Consider the following 14801-nt stretch of genomic DNA (forward strand, 5'->3'; position numbering starts at 1 on the left):
GAATCAATCCTGCCGACACCTTGATTTTAGCCCAGGGAGACACAGTTCAGACTTCTGATCTCCAGAACTGTACAATGCATCTATGTTGTTTGAAGTGTGAGGTAATCTGTTCTGGCAACAGAGAAAACTAGGGTGTCATCCAAGCGTAAATCGGTAGAACAGAACACCTGAAGGGAGTTTAAATGTCTCAAGGAAACAGTGATCACGTCCACTACTGAATTCATACTAGAGAATTTCCACAATGATTATACTTTGCTTCAAGTAAATTCAAATCTTAAAAGTAAAAATTTGAACAGAAAGAAAAAAGTAACGAAAATTAAATTGTACCCATTCAGTGTATTGCCATTCTTTTAATGATGTTTCAGAAAAGAGAAAATGCCACAGAGTTATAGGGGTTTTTATCTAGTAGAGGGCACAAGAGACATTTCTCCACAGAAAATATTTTTACAGCCCCAAAAGAGATTACTTGCAAATATCTGCAAAGTTCACTCCTCTAGGACTCATGTAGTTTTTGTATTTGATATGCCAGTTTTCAGGGATGGAAAATTAAAACAAAGCTTTTTCATGAGAAAGACAATAGTATGCAATTTAGCCCTTGCCACAGGTATTTAATAAGTGAGCAGAGATATTTTTATTCCCAGGTAATTGTCACATACAGTCTCTCTTTATTCTCTCTACTTCTGCTTCGTTCTCTTTGCGTCACTCCGGCACGCTTATCTCCTGGGTTCTCCCTGTGCGGTTTTCCTCCTCTGTAGACATCTGTGCCGTGGCTTCTGGGGCCATTTCTTCCATCCTGCTCTTCGCTGGGACTTCGCTGTGGCCGTTTTCTTATTTCTCTTTGCTGGTAACTACCGTGACTTCTGCTCCGGCTTCTCCTACCCCTCTCGTCCCTGCTCTGACTCCTGCTGCTCCTCTCGTTTCTTGCAGATCTTCTCTTGTCTGGGCTCTGGTTATGGCTCCTGGACTTTCTGTCGGAATCAGCATGGCTCCATTTGCTATTCTCTCTAGAACTCTCTTGTTTTAAAAACCGAGGCTTTTCCTTGGCTTTGTCCTTGTTATGGTGACTGCTAGAAAGTTCTTCATAAAGTTTTCTCTTCTTAGACTTGTCCTTCTCTTCAGAATCACTGTTGCTATTCCCCGAACACTTATTTTTCTTTCTTTTCTTCTTTTGTATTTTTCTTTCTTTGCTGTCACTCTCACTGCTGCTTTCTGAAGTCTCACTGGAGGAGGAGGAGGAGGAGGAGGAGGAGGAGGAAGAGGAGGAGGAGGAGGATTTATTTTTATGTTTTCTGTGTTTACTTCTGCTTTTCTGAAGCTTTTTCTTTTTTCTGTCTTTTTTCTTTTTCTTTTTTTTCTTCTCAAGTCGATCCAATTTCCTATTATTGGGAAAATCGTAACAACATACTATGTAAAAATAGTTCTCTTGATGACAAATACAAAATTTTAAATAGACAATATATTTTCCTAGGTACTATTTAAAGTGGGACTCAAATATAAATGTATACTTTATTAAATGACAAATAATTTTCTTCCTTTTAAATTATTCAAGTCACACATAAAATTAAATGCATTAAGCCAATTATCTCACTATTCTTTCCTCAATAGCAAGGACTATTAAAAAAAATTCTTACTGATTCAGATTTTGAAATTATATAGCACTCTAAATAAATGGACATCCTGACCTCAAGAAAGCTTTATAAAACATTAGCTACATGCTAATGTAAATTTAAATATATAGCTATAATCAGATGAAAAATTAATTATATGTTGTACAATTTAAAAAAAAAAGGGTTTTTTTTAATGTTTATTTTTGAGAGGGAAAGAGACTGTGAGCAGGGGAGGGGCAGAGAGACAGAAGGAGACACAGAATCTGAAGCAGGCTACAGGCTCCGAGCTGTCAGCACAGAGCCTGATGCTGGGCTCGAACCCACAAACCACAAGATCATGACTTTAGCCGAAGTCAGACACTTAACCGATTGAGCCACCCAGGCGCCCCAATGTTGTACTATATTAAAGTATGGAAATAATTAATCAACATTGCGTTATCAAAATTGAAGGGCGTATTTTCCAGGAATTCTAAAAAAGAATACACTTTACATTTTTTGGATTCCTTTCTTCTTATATAAAATAATCACATACTGGTTTTCAACAACTGTTTAGGACAATTCTATTAAGGCATTCTGAATTTCTGAAGAGTACTTCACATTCTCAGAAGAGTAACTTGTTCTGGTGCTTGAGTTACTCTAAAATAAAAATGTCTTCACTGGGTTCTGTCCAGCCATTCTCAAAACTCCACAAACTGAAACATCATGAGCTCCCTCTATTGGACTCAGAAGACATTTCTTGGATTCTTTAATCCAGAGGTAGTCAGTCTGTTTAACTAAGATTCATATTTAAACATTTTTCAGCATTCCTCATAAAAAATCACAAAAATAGTAATACATGACCCATAATACTTTGTAAGAACTGTATGCAAAGATATATACAAATCTAGTACAAAAAGTAAAACCTACAAATAAATCTACTTCCAAACTAAATGTTCTGGAAAGTACAATGATTTTGTGGTATATTCTGAGTATATAATCTTACGCTCATTTTCATGTTACTGAAAGAAAGACAAAATTGTATTACTACAGCTGAGGAATAAATCAGTAGATAGGATGCATAGGACGAAATATGAGAAAAAAATAGTTGAATCCATTAAATATACACTGTTTAATTACCTGAGAAGTTTCTGTTTTTGTTTGGTTGTTAGTGATTTTAAAAATTCGACTTCCGGATCTTCTTCACCCTCACTTGCAACATATTCCTGAGTCAACAGAGACATCATTAAATTGCTAGACTGCAAGACAAATTAGTTATCAGACGGGAAAGAAAGCATAAAGAAATTCTGTCAAACCTATACTAGAGATGAGTATGACATTCTGGATTGAGAAGTGGAGGGGGATTAAAAATTTTCTTATAATCTCCTGTCAAGGAGGATCATAATACATCAAGAGGTTAAGATAACTGCTTGGTCAGCATTAACAAACTTTATCAGAAAGCGGAAGATAGAGAAACACAAATAAAACGTTTATAACATGGTTTCTGCTCTCTATCTCTTGAGTTTGAATTTAAACACGTAAGAGTTTAAACTATTTTATTTTTAATTTAATGGAATGTTAAAACCAAGACGATCATGAACTTTATAGGAAGGTCAAAACATCCCTAATGTTAGCATTTATAAATTCAACAGTACATTATCAAATATATGATTATCAAATACACACCACTATACCAAACAGAACAAATATATGACGATACAGGTTCTATGAACAGTCCCTAGCAGTGTTTGCAAAGTAATGTGCCGCTTTTCAGAGTACCACAAGATTATGCCAATGGGAGTGTGGGTTTTAGTGTCAGTTTTATCTCTAGACAGCCACATGAGCCACAGGGGCAATCACTTAACTTCTCTGGGCTCCACTTTCCTCCTTAAATAAAATACTTTGCATTAAAATATCCACAACCCTTCAAGCGCAACCATTTTCTGGATCTATGTACAGTTCAATAAATTAAGTTTAAAATATTTTCTATAATTTTAGGAGTTTGCTTCTATACATTTCTTCCTATTGGTTCTATTTAATGTAAGTTAGCAGGAAGTAAAAAATAACCTTATCACCAGTTCAGTTAGAGACTTAAACCACATAAACCTAGAGGAGCAGTTTCATTTATTAAAAATATAGGTTTAAAAACAATTTCTCATTTAGGTTAAAATAATAAAGAATCAAAATCCAAGTACATTTTAGGCATCTTCTTTGCTCTATCTTGCTTTCCTATGGATATATGCATATTGGAAAACAATAAGTAGCAATTCACAAGCAATCACATTTAGATTTATAGACATTTTCAGCTTACCGATAAAAAGATCATTACCTGTGATGGATCATTTGCGGTCAAGTTTCTCCCCAGTACATTTCGTTTCAGTGCAAACCCACTGTTTCTCATCTCCGCTATTAGCTCCGAGGGGTGCATCGATGGCCCTGTTCACAAAAATCGCAGTTTGAATGTATCATTTATATCTCTCTACCTTTTTTGGACTCCACAGTAGGAATGCAGTTGAAGCTTTGTTAAGTAAAATCACAGCTAAATCAACTCAATAATCTTCTGCTGAGCAAATAATCAGATATGATTTTCTAAAACAGCAGTCTGGAGATTCAGAATAGAAAATAATTGCATTTTTCTTTACGTGCTAGGGGATTCTCTTCTTATGTAACTTTGTCACACTGAAAAGATACGTTTAGATGTTATCTGCTTGGCAGTTTTTAGTACAAAATCAAAGGAAAATGGTAAAAAACTGCAATTAAACTTTAATAGTTATTCTCTCAGTAAGAATTCAATTTAAAAAAGATACTTTTAAAGGTACATGAGCAATTTATTATTCTAGTTTCTAATTCAAAATTCCTCATCCTCATTTATCAAATATCAATACTGAATACACTGCCATATGGTTTGCTAATTATCACCACACACACGTGCACACACGTACATACACACACGCTACAGATAACTACAAAGCACTAATTAATCTTCCATATATAGATATATATGCTCAGAGTTTGAAATTTCTAGTTATAAGTTTGGGGTTGGTGACAAGCAATTTTAGGCTGGCGATAGATGTCTATATGTTACATTTTTCACAAGCTGCTGTTTCTACTTTTGCAAAATCCCAATTTGAAAAGCAAACTCCTTTTTGTTTATATACTAAAAATAGGTATGGACTAAAGACAGATACAATTAAAAAGTAATTTTTTAAAGAAAACGTTGGTGTCCTTCCCTCAAACATTATTAGATTTACCATATGGAAGGAGAGACCCTTTCCTCATTCTTTCGTATATTTCAGTTTCATTTTGTTTTCCCTGCAGTAGCAAATAACAACTTTTCATAGAAGCTATTTAAAGTTTCTGGCCTAAATCATCAATTTACTTTTTTCTTTTCTTTTTCCCTTTTTTTTTTTTTTTTTTTTGAGAGAGAGAGAGAGTGCACGTGAGTGGGGCAGAAGGGCAGAGGGAGAGAGAGAATCCCAAGCAGGTTCCACACTCAGCACAGAGCTCAACGTGAGGTTCAGTCTCACAACACTGGGATCATGACCTGAGCCAAAATCAAGAGTTGACGCTCAACTGATCCACCCAGGCGCCCCAGAATCCTTTATACTTTCTTAAATGAACTAACTGGGTGATCTATCCAGAATATAAGGAAGAATAAAGACAGTTCCTGCTAACAAGCAATTCATAAGGGAGGGTGGGGGACAGAGAAACTTCAGAAATGGATTCTCTAGTTCACTGATTAAATATTCCACCTGTTTTTCTTCTCACTGCTTTGTTGGTCTTTTACCAGTTATTTGCACGTTCACCTATACGTTAGCATGGAAGACAAAAAACAATAAAATTCAAATCCATTCACTTGTCAATAGCATCTGTGGTAAAGTTAGGTGGGTTACTATTTGTTACTGGGCTCTACAGGCTTTACACCATTCTATTCACATTACCAAGAACTGAAAGTAGAACACAATTTTATAAAGTAGAAAATATGTTTTCTGAAGCGTCAAAGCTCCATTTCCTTGTTAACAATTTTTTAAGATGTCAAATGAATTCAGAAAGCAAACATGCTAAGGATTAGGATAAAAGCTACTTCGGTAAGGGGCCGAAGGGTTTGGCCATTATGATGAGAGGTTACTAATTTCATCAAAACACGGGTGCTCTCAGGAAGTTTTAAAAAACACGCTTTTTATATTTTCATTACAGTGCTTCCAACTACTCCAAGAAAATGATCTCTCTTTAGCCTGTCTGACAGATTGTGAGACAAACATTACTCTTGTAGCGTCTATATTTTTCCAAATCCTCAAGCGAACTCTGGGTAGTACATATGCTTGGCATACACTTCCACACTAAAGACTGTAAATACTTAGGGAACCACCTGACAAACAGTATTCAATAAATAGTAACAATTATTATTTTTGCCAGTAGCTATAAAAATGTTTATGATTATTTTATTATATAGTCTTCATGATTTAAAAAACGCTTTTAGAGTATTTTTCAAAATCCAGTCTTATTCATATATTCTTATACTTAAACCTTTTTCTATCGTCAAAAGTTCCGGGTTAGAAGATGTGACAAGTCAGGTTCAATTAAGGTATATTTAGCAAGGTATCTTTATACTTTCCCTTTATTGTGACAGTGGCTATGAAGAGTTAAATTGACAGAAATGACTCCAGCTCTCTGAGAACTCAATGTTTAGTTGATATCCTAGATTATACAGATATGTTGAAAAAAGATTTTACAATATATTCCAATGCAAAATGACTATGCTCATGTATAGTGCCTAATGATTATTATTTTTTACATTCCATGTTTCAGAGAAGAGGCGTTAAAGATTCACACCATAAGTTTATTTACAAACACATTATGCTGAATTCAAGAGTTTGATCCATTTGTCAAAGAGACTGCATCTCGGGGCGCCTGGGTGGCGCAGTCGGTTAAGCGTCCGACTTCAGCCAGGTCACGATCTCGCGGTCCGGGAGTTCGAGCCCTGCGTCGGGCTCTGGGCTGATGGCTCAGAGCCTGGAGCCTGTTTCCGATTCTGTGTCTCCCTCTCTCTCTGCCCCTCCCCCGTTCATGCTCTGTCTCTCTCTGTCCCAAAAAATAAATAAACGTTGAAAAAAAAAAATTTTTTTTAAAAAGAGACTGCATCTCTTAAAATACTCCTTTTCACATCTGTGTAATGGATTAATTAAAACGTCCTTATGTTCTAAGCAGTTGGTGTCCTACTATAAAAAAAGGTGCAGCAAATCCAGATCCAAAGTACAGGGTCATCATAATTAGTAACCGCCACTTGTTTTCCACTGAAAATGGCAAATTGGTCCGTGGGCCCTCCTAGTAGTGGCTTCTAGGGACCACGGACGTTGCGAACCTCGGGCGCTCTGTCCCAACAGCACTGGTGGAAGTTTGGCGCGGACACCCAAGGCTACAGAAAGGGCAGCACCACCCAAGTCCTCCTTTTTTACCACCTTGCTCTCTGGTGTCTGTGCCTTAACAGTTTAAACTACAACTGGAATCGGGGCCCAGGAATGTTTGGTTTGCTCTTAAATTTGCTATGGTTGAATAACTCTAGAGAATTCAGGAAGAGGACATTTGTTTTAAAATGTAGATTTGTGAGGACTCCTTTCTAGATCACTTCACTCAGGCTGGGTCAAGCCTCCAGAGCATGAAAACCGATGTTCCAATTTTGAAAAGCAGGTCCACTGACGAAAACTGTTTTACATTTTGCAAACTTTCTCTGCTGTGATACAGGTAAGCATCAGAATACTGATTGTGACTACGGTATTCAGTTTCATGTCCTGATTAGACCTAGACTATTTTCTACTAGAAAAATACCGTGGGGTCAGTGTCTCAGGGGGAAAAAAAATCCCCAGAAGGCAAATTAGGTTGTACAAAATTATGTTTGGACAGGGGCTAATCTATTCATTAAGAGCATTCATTTTTATAGAACTCAGCAAAAGTAACGGGAAGTAAGAAATGTTGTGTAGTAAAATGCATGTTTTATTGGAGGATACTAAAAAGTCCTGGCTATGAGAAAGGCCCCATCACCAACTTCACCGTTAGACAGCAGTCCCAGCTGACGCCCACAAACAGCTCAGCAGGAAGCTGAATGCCGAAGGCAGACACACTTGTGTCGCACTGCTAGCACGAGGTCAATCTGCTCTTCCCAAGAACAGATGTATCTTCCTTTCCAAGTTCCTCATTCCTTTTGAAATGAAACATTACCCTCTACAATTTCATGGTATTCAGCGGGAGAAGGGAGGGCACTGACCTGCAGGTTAGGGAAGGCTGCATGAGAAATGCCTTTTCCTTCTCCCCCAAAATTTAACACAATACCTTATGGGATGTACTGTTTGCTGCAAGTGTCTGCTATTCCTAAAATGAATATAGTTTTGTTTGCTATTAAAGTGGTGAGCACTCACGGTTTATGAGATTGAGCCACGTTGGGCTTTGTGCTCACAGTGCAGGGCCTGTTTGGGATTCTCTCTTTTCCACTATCTCTGCCCCTCCCCTGCACTTGCTCAAATCCTCTCTCACAATAAATAAACGTAAAAAAATTTTTTAAGTGATCAATTTTTCCCTTTTCATTGTGGATTTGTATTTAACCTTATACGGGAAAAAATCTCAAACCTAGAGAGTATAATGTAATGAACCTAATGTACTCCTTAGTTTCAACAATGATATTTTGCCATTCTTACTTTATGACCTCCAACTTCCTGTGTTTCTTTTTTGATAGAGTTATTGACAGAGTATTTGACAGATGTAGATTTTGATAGAGATGAAATCTCAGATATCACTTTGGTATTTAATCACTAACAAACAAGGAGTATTTCTTAAAAATAAAACCCTAACACCTTTATTACACCTGTCCATGCTGACAGTTTTAAAACATCGTCGGATATCCAGTCAACATTCAGATTGTCCCAACAGTATCTTTTCACAGTTGGTTTGTCCAGATTAGTTCATATATCTCTTAAATCTTGCTATCTTTTTTAAGGCTTATTTATTTATTTTGAGAGAGAAAGTGCGAGTGGGGGGAGGGGCAGAAAGAGAAAGAAAAAATCCCAAGCAGGCTCCACACTGTCAGCGCAGAGCCCGATGTGGGGCTCCAACTCACGAACTGTGAGATCATGAACGGAGACAAAATCAAGAGTCAGATGCTTAACCAACTGAGCCACCTGAGAGCCCCTCTCTCTCTTTTTATTTTAAGTAATTAGTTTTAGATAGGCTCCATGCCCAATGTGGGACTTGAACTCACAACTCTGAGACTGAAAGTTACATGCTCTACCAACTGAGCCAGCCAGGAGCCCCTCTTTTCCCTCTTTAGAAACTGAGGTATAAGTGACACATACCTTAAGTCTGTTTTCATCTAAAAAAATTTCACTACCCCCACCCGCTATTCGTTTGCTGAAGAAACTGGGTTATTTGTCCTGCAGAGTATCCCACATTCTGGATAGTGATGTCATTTAATATGTTCTTCTAGTCTTTGTATTTCCTGTAAGTTGGTAGTTAGATCTACAGGCTTATTATTAAGTTATTCCGGCATGTTATACCATATACTTAGGAGGATTACATAGCAAGTCTTCTTACGTTTGGACTTGAGAAAAATGACACTTGAAAACACACACATTTCTGGCCAGTGAACTAGACTGAGGACAAAAGGCTAAGACTTCAACCTAGAATGTTTTGCTGTCGCTACGTAGTAATAGTGGAGGGGGCAGAACCTGAAAAATGTGCGTTTTAAAATAAACTCTCAAATATGATCACAAATTAAATATGTTATGATTCTTATTTCCATGGGAGTACACCCTTTTTTTCCGTCTTTCTTCCTTGAAATTAAATCGACTGAATCTAGTAAAAAAGCCACTCCTTGTTACTAAGGGTAAAAAGGCCACACAAAGACACTGGTTATAGAACACGACGGGGAGATCTGTGTCTAGTGGGAATTATCAAGAATCGTATACATATGATTCCTAATATTACCTAACCTTTTTGCCTTTAAGAAAGCGTATAGAAAGTTATCTTTAAAAAAGACTCAAAAAGGGGGCACAGTGGGAACATGCAGCACAAGTCCCAGGGAAAAAGTGAACAAAGCTATTAATAAAGTGTGTGGGTGATTTTTATTTATATAGATGAGAATGTTTTACGTATGATTTTCCAAAGGTTATGCAAGAACCAATTGTACGAATTGTAATAAAACTGCTCCAAACTGGGAATTTTCCTGAAACACTGCCAGTGCAGCTTAGTGAAGGCTGGAAACAAAAGTGTTTCTTATTGCCCTTATCTCAAGTTCATACTGAAGACAGCTAATTTGATCTCTATTAAAACATACAATGTAAAGGAAAAATGAAGCATTTCATTTTAATCTACGTGTCTGGAAAATACATAAAAACAAGGAAAGATAAAACTGCCCTTATTGTATGCTAGTAAAGAACACTATTAAAAATAAAAAACTTTCCCTTACAGAATCAATAGAGTTACAAATATATGACTTACATTTGATTGTATCTTCAAACTTCTATCTTCAACTTAATTTATATGCAAATATTTTAGTGATGATACTTGCGGTGATAAAGTGAATTCACAGTCCATAGGGGACTGAGAAAAGTCATTTGTGTTGTGATGAACATGAGGTAGTAGAAGTTAGCACTACGTTTTAGTTAAGAATATGAATGCTTTCCTGGGGGTGCCTGGGTGGCTCAGTTGGTTGGGTACCTGACTCTTGATTTCAGCTCAGGTCACGATCCCAGGGATGTGGGATGGAGCCCCTCATCAGGCTCCACACTGAGTGTGGAGTCTGTTTAAGATGTTCTCTCTGTGTCTCTATCTCTCTCCCTCCCTCTCCTTCCTCTCTCTCCCCTGCCCCTCCCCCACTCTCTCCCTTTCTCTCAAAAACAACAACAAAAAACAAAGAACATGCTTGCTCCTGAGAGAATATGACAGCTCTTAAACATTATTCATCTATGAACCTCAGAAACATTATGCTGAGTCAAAGAAGTCAGACACAAAAAATACATACCGTATGATTCTATTTACACGAAGTTCATGAACAGGCAAAACTAATGTGCGAGGTTAGAAAATAGAACAGCGGTTGTGGGTGGAGGAGGCTGACCAGTAGGGGACAGAAGGGTATGTTCTAGGTTATGGTAATATTCAAGCTCTGAATCTTGCTTGTCAGAGACATTGGTTATAGGGGTGTACGTATTTGTCAAACTCTATACGACCAGTATATTGTACTTTTTTTTTTAAATTTTATTTATTTTGAGAGAGAGAGAGAGAGCAAGAGTGGAAGAAGGGCAAAGAGAGAGGAAGAGAGAGAGAATCCCAAGCAGGCTCTGCATTGTCAACACAGAGCCCGACGTGGGGTCTGAACACACCAGCTGCAAGTTCATGACCTGAGCCGAAGTCAAGAGTTGGAGGCTCAACCCATTAAGCCACCCAGGTAGCCTGACCAGTACATTTTACTTTATAAAATAGTTACACATGATATTTTAAATCAGTCAACAATAATTACTCAATGACTATGCTAGACGCTCACCACATTTCTGTATTACATCTCCTTCTAACTATGGAGGGAACCTGGCATAAGGAATTTCAGCTTATTCCTCCCTAGTATATAACATAGAAAGCGATTTAAAAATCAGTATGTAGGGGCGCCTGGGTGGCTCAGCCGGTTAAGCGGCCGACTTCGGCTCAGCTCATGATCTCGCAGTCCGTGAGTTCGAGCCCCGAGTCGGGCTCTGTGCTGACAGCTCAGAGCCTGGAGCCTGTTTCAGATTCTGTGTCTCCCTCTATCTGACCCTCCCCCGTTCATGCTCTGTCTCTGTCTCAAAAATAAATAAACGTTAAAAAAATTTTTTTTTAATCAGTATGTATTACTGAGAGCTTATTATTTTATTCTGTTAGCATTTTATTATTATTTTTTTTTTAATTTTTTTTTTCAACTTTTTTAATTTATTTTTGGGACAGAGAGAGACAGAGCATGAATGGGGGAGGGGCAGAGAGAGAGGGAGACACAGAATCAGAAGCAGGCTCCAGGCCCCGAGCCATCAGCCCAGAGCCTGATGCGGGGCTCGAACTCACGGACCATGAGATCATGACCTGGCTGAAGTCGGACGCTTAACCGACTGCGCCACCCAGGCGCCCCTCTGTTAGCATTTTAGAGAATGGAACTTAGTTTTTGCTTTCAAGCTTCTAATCTTTTTTGGAAAATCAGTTCATATCAAAGAACAGGAAAAATATAAATTGTAAACCTATGTTATAAGATATATTCAGAGAAGATGATAAACAGTGATGTTTATATAGTTAGCAAAACCTTTTCATTCAGTCACTCACTATTATTTCTAAAGTATTATTTACTAAGCATGTACACGGTGCAAGGCATTAGGGACACAAAGATAAAGAAGATTACAGTCCCTAATTCAGAAAAGCCTGTATTTTCCAGGAAAGAGTAAGAAGCTGAATTTGATTTTCGAACTCTCATGTGATTCAGGAAAAGGTAAAAAGTGGGGCATTCTAAGTGAGCGTAACACAATGAAGGTTGTTAACTTCATTAAGTTTGATTTGCGTAGAATTAATATTTACTAAGTGGACTATATTTCATTCATTTTCCTTTTCCAGGTAATCATTAATTCATTTCCTTTACTTGAAGCTGGCAGACTTTAAGTAGATGGAACGATGTTAATAGGAAGAATCATGTAAAAGGGAGTTATGACTGTGATCTGAGAATCATAATACCCCTTGGAGATTATGGAGAAGTGTAGCCCCCACTACCCCACACGTGACTTTAACACAGAGCAGAGTAATTTACTGACAGAACAGGATTACATTTAATTTGCTAATGACAGTGGAATTTCAAGGCCTAGCCACTGTAACAACAAATTTAAGCACTGAATTATAATAGTGCTTATAAATAGTTAGAAATGATGTAACCATTGGTAACCACTTAAAATAGCCAAAATTTAAAGTACTAATCAAGAGTACCACTTTGACACTTGGAGCACCATAACTTGACAAGTTTTACTGAATTACAGCTCTTTAAAAGGTCGGGGCGCCTGGGTGGCGCAGTCGGTTAAGCGTCCGACTTCAGCCAGGTCACGATCTCGCGGTCTGTGAGTTCGAGCCCCGCGTCAGGCTCTGGGCTGATGGCTCAGAGCCTGGAGCCTGTTTCCGATTCTGTGTCTCCCTCTCTCTCTGCCCCTCCCCCGTTCATGCTCTGTCTCTCTCTGTCCCAAAAATAAATAAACGTTGAAAAAAAAATAAATAAATAAAAGGTCAACACTTCTTGTCAGCTACTTGGCTTCCACCTGCATTAAAAACAAACACAAAAAACCTAGTCCCTGACTGATCAACTAGACAAAGGAAAGAGATGATCCATCACTTCTTTATTTTGAGGTCAATCCTTTATTTATTAGTTTTAATATCTGCCTATTTTAAGAGTTTAGCTTTATTTTTTTCTTTTTTTTAAATAGGCTCCACACCCAACATGGGGCTTGAAGTCATGAACCTGAGATCAAGAGTTGCATGTTCTACTGACTGAGCCAGCCAAGCGTCCCCAGGAGGTTAGCTTTAATGAGAATCCAGTAACACAAATATTTTTTCTGCAGAAAATACTTTTTCTCCAGAATTGTGCTGGAAAATTAAACAAAAATTGTGCCATCAGATGTAGGTCTACCCTAGTAGCTGTGCTGGTAGGATTCAACTTCTTCCAAGGAGTTGTTAAGGGAACTCCATAATAGATTCAGGGAGATTTGCCAGATGGGCAACTGAGTTTATCATCTTTCTTTCTATGGGAAGTCCCTCTAGCATGCTACTAGATGTCTTTCCAGCGAAGCTTGTGATCAGACCACTATTTTGTTACATTTCCCATACATGTCCTCAAGCAACAAGATGTTGTCAACATAGCAGGCTGATTAAAAGACAGAGAAGTAGCACGTGGAAGCTGTGTTGCAGGAAACTTCCATCAGAGTGACCGCTGAGTGTGACATTCTTCAAGGAAATTAAATCAAGTTAGGTAAGGAAGAGTGTTCATAGGCAAACCTTTGCAATAAGTGTAAAATGATGCTTTCCTCAATTTAAGCTATTTCTTAAAAGAAAATTTTTTTTTTAAGTTTATTTATTTTTGACAGAGACAGAGTGCGAGCACGAGCTGGGAGGTGCAGAGAGAGAGAGGTAGACATAGAATCGGAAGCAGGCTCCAAGCTGTCAGCACAGAGCCTGATGCGAGACTCGAACTCACGAACCGTGAGATCATGACCTGGGCCGAAGTCGGACGCTTAACCGACTGAGCCACCCAAGCGCCCCAATTTAAGCTATTTCTTCATTTTCATATTGTTACACACGAAAGGCTATGGCATACACAAGAGTGGATAGAGACACAGGAAACGTTAATGTCATGTTAGCCATTTGTGGTGTGGCTGGTTCTCAGACTTACGTGTTACAAAGAAAACAGAAATTCTGTCTGTGTCAAACTATTTGAATTTGAATTTTGAATTTGAAATTGACTTTTATTAAAAATGTGAAATTTGCATATTTATGGAGTCCGTTGTAAACATTTAAAAAATTGTATCTAAGTTAAAAAATGGCAAAGTAACTTTAAATATATAGCAACTTAAGCCTGAAACACCAAAATTGTACTAAGTAATTCGTACAATATGAAACTAATGTTAACAAATGTGGACTCAACGTTTATTCACTTTTATGTTGCTTTTACAACTTTTGAATTTTCATCCAATATATAAAAAGCTTGAAAGTCCTCCCATCCTTACAACAACAAAAAGCTGACAAAACTGAAAATCAACCAATCTTCTTAGCAGTATTAAAGAATTGAGACCACAGGGTAGGACATTATCCCCAAAACAGGAGAGACAAGCGGTACAATCACCGTTTAACAGGACCAGAAACCACCAATGGAGTCAGGAACTACTAGGAATCCTTAAAAGGGTAACATACTGTTGTTGGAGACTACGCAAGGACTAGCTTGAGAACTAAAAACTCCTGGGGGCCCAACCTTCATAGGGCCCCTACACTTTCATGAGTTTTACTTCCTGAAGCCACTACACTTCTCACTATCAAAGAACTATCAAAGAACAATCTCCTTGTATTTACCTTCCAACAATAAGAAGGGAAAAATAACCAGTCTGAAATATGTCCACAGCATTTGTTGTCCTGAACATATGCTTACCCTCAAGGGAAACTATTTTACCAAAACCTAACCTACATGGGGAA

The 14801-nt window shown here is 37.8% G+C and overlaps 1 protein-coding gene across 1 annotated transcript in view; it reads right to left on the reverse strand.

Annotated features, from left to right (window-relative positions):
• Positions 1-330: 330 nt before the first annotated feature.
• CIR1 (corepressor interacting with RBPJ, CIR1) overlaps positions 331-14801 on the reverse strand; it is a 45840-nt gene continuing 31369 nt past the window's right edge. The window contains exons 8-10 of the mRNA XM_003990878.6: positions 3913-4019; positions 2724-2809; positions 331-1376 (exon numbers count right to left, since the gene is read on the reverse strand). Of these exons, the coding sequence (XP_003990927.2) occupies positions 632-1376; positions 2724-2809; positions 3913-4019 (938 nt within the window). The 3' untranslated portion in view covers positions 331-631. The remainder of the gene's footprint in view (positions 1377-2723; positions 2810-3912; positions 4020-14801) is intronic.

The sequence above is a fragment of the Felis catus genome, chromosome C1 (genome assembly GCF_018350175.1).
Source record: "Felis catus isolate Fca126 chromosome C1, F.catus_Fca126_mat1.0, whole genome shotgun sequence".
In the NCBI taxonomy this organism is placed as follows: domain Eukaryota; kingdom Metazoa; phylum Chordata; class Mammalia; order Carnivora; family Felidae; genus Felis; species Felis catus.